At 43.8% G+C, this 1,902-nt stretch overlaps 1 protein-coding gene across 1 annotated transcript in view; it reads left to right on the forward strand.

Annotated features, from left to right (window-relative positions):
• Positions 1–65: 65 nt before the first annotated feature.
• The window catches only part of T265_11448 (hypothetical protein), a gene marked incomplete at both ends in the record, with an annotated part of 23,414 nt that continues 21,577 nt past the window's right edge, over positions 66–1,902 (forward strand). Inside the window, 5 exons of the mRNA XM_009178104.1 lie at positions 66–117; positions 158–287; positions 323–435; positions 468–829; positions 868–957. Of these exons, the coding sequence (XP_009176368.1) occupies positions 66–117; positions 158–287; positions 323–435; positions 468–829; positions 868–957 (747 nt within the window). The remainder of the gene's footprint in view (positions 118–157; positions 288–322; positions 436–467; positions 830–867; positions 958–1,902) is intronic.

Below are 1,902 nucleotides of genomic sequence, written 5' to 3' on the forward strand. Positions count from 1 at the left end.
CCCGTTTCAGCTCCACGCGGTTTCTCGTCGACTGTGCGATTTTGACTTATCACAAGCTAAGGTAAATGATCGCAAGTGGCTTGGGTGGGTTTGTGACGGCCGTTAACAAGACTGGAGGTTAGTATCCGATAACTTACCCACTGACATACCCATTCAGGAGCCTTCAATCAACTGAAGGAGTTAGTGGAAAAGTCAAATGAGTTGTTACTGAGACACGCCTCCAATCTTGACAGCATCTTTGACAGCTACGACATTGATAAGTATACATGTCTGCACGCAGGCATCTTGTGAGCCATCATTTTGATCCTTTTTCATTATGCAGGCGGGCAAAATACCTGTCACAACTGTCACTAGACAGAGAAGTTCTGATACTTCAAACGCAATCCTTTTTCGAGCAATGCTCGGTTGATGATGCAAGAAAGATGTCCCAATATGGTAAGTTACGATTCTGAGGCTAGTATTGGCAGTCCGAACTATATCGCAGGAGTTTACAAATCGCTTGATCGCATGGAATGTGGCATTTAGAGGGATCGAGTCTCTAATGATTGGAATAAAAAAGCTCCAGCGGTCCCCTTCACAGTTAACTTCTCTCCACAGCGACGTTTGCCAGCTGGCATTATCTGCCAGACTATTTTCCCCTGTATTGCCGCTTCTAAATGTTGATATTTTAGAGATCGAGAAGAATGTGGGTAAACGTAGTTTCAATTCTTTACTACACCGACAGTACTCTTTTGTAGATCAAAAAGATTATCTTCTTTATTTTTATTATGGTGGAATGATTTATGGCGCTCTAAAAAACTGGGAACGTGCCTTACACTTTTTTGAGTTAGTATGTTGCACTGAACTTCCCAACGCGGTTCTTTTCAGTGTCTCATTATACCATCGTTTTCCGTCAGCTGCATTCTTGTGGAGGCAGCTAAAAAAGTAATCTTAACTTCGCTCATCTACAATGGAAAAGTAAGTATCTTTCGAATTACAGGTGACACTGTAACTTGCTTGCCAGTCATAATTGTTTCCCATTTTGTGAATTTACCTGAACGGCTACCATTGTGGCACTAGGCTTTCATTGGTCTCACGAGACGCGCACCTTCTTAGCGCACTCTACTTGGTGTGTCGGTCCCAAAGGGCATAATCGTTAGCCCATATATAAAGTAGCATGTACAGAAAATGAAGGCTGGATTAACTCGTAGTGTATTATAATTGTTCAGTATAGTTAAACTCGTGTTCAGGTTTATTAACTCGAATCCTTTGCAACCTTAAATGATACCAAGCGCATGGTATGACGGTGGTAACTATCAGTAATCTAATTGATTCAGAGAAGCGAGAGATTATCAGCCAATCTGGCAAGCCGGTTGGGTTCGACAACTAACACAGGCGCCCAGTGTTGGCCCTACCAAACCATATCTGCCTCTCGACTTTCCCTGTCTAGGCTTAGGCAACCTGGCAGTATCTCAGCCCTCGTACTTCCTTCGGGTGCACGGCAGCTAAACCAAAAGGGTGTTACAGCTGAACGAGTACAAAGAGTAGGATGTCTAACAGCATCTTTCGAAAGGATACGTCCAGGGCTTTATTTAACATGGATTACGTCAAGGTATGTTGTTGGATTGGCCCGTTCTCCTTTGCTATGAAGTGACATAAGTGCGAAACAGTTAAAACATGTGCACAGCAGTGCAGTAGGTTGTTTGCTCCGTGGCCCCCTAGGGACCTGGGCTAAACATAGGTTTTAGATTTATTAGGTACCGGTCTGTACCTCTGAGCAGATGTAACGAATCCAACCGATGGTATGTCACTATCACGAGGGCTGAAGGCTACCGTCTTTGGAGTCAGGAGGTGCGTATCGTTAGGATTCCGAAAGGACTTGCTCAGTTCAAGAAAATTCCGAACTGTGTCAGGATCAGAACT

The sequence above is a fragment of the Opisthorchis viverrini genome (assembly GCF_000715545.1).
Source record: "Opisthorchis viverrini unplaced genomic scaffold opera_v5_497, whole genome shotgun sequence".
Classification (NCBI taxonomy): domain Eukaryota; kingdom Metazoa; phylum Platyhelminthes; class Trematoda; order Opisthorchiida; family Opisthorchiidae; genus Opisthorchis; species Opisthorchis viverrini.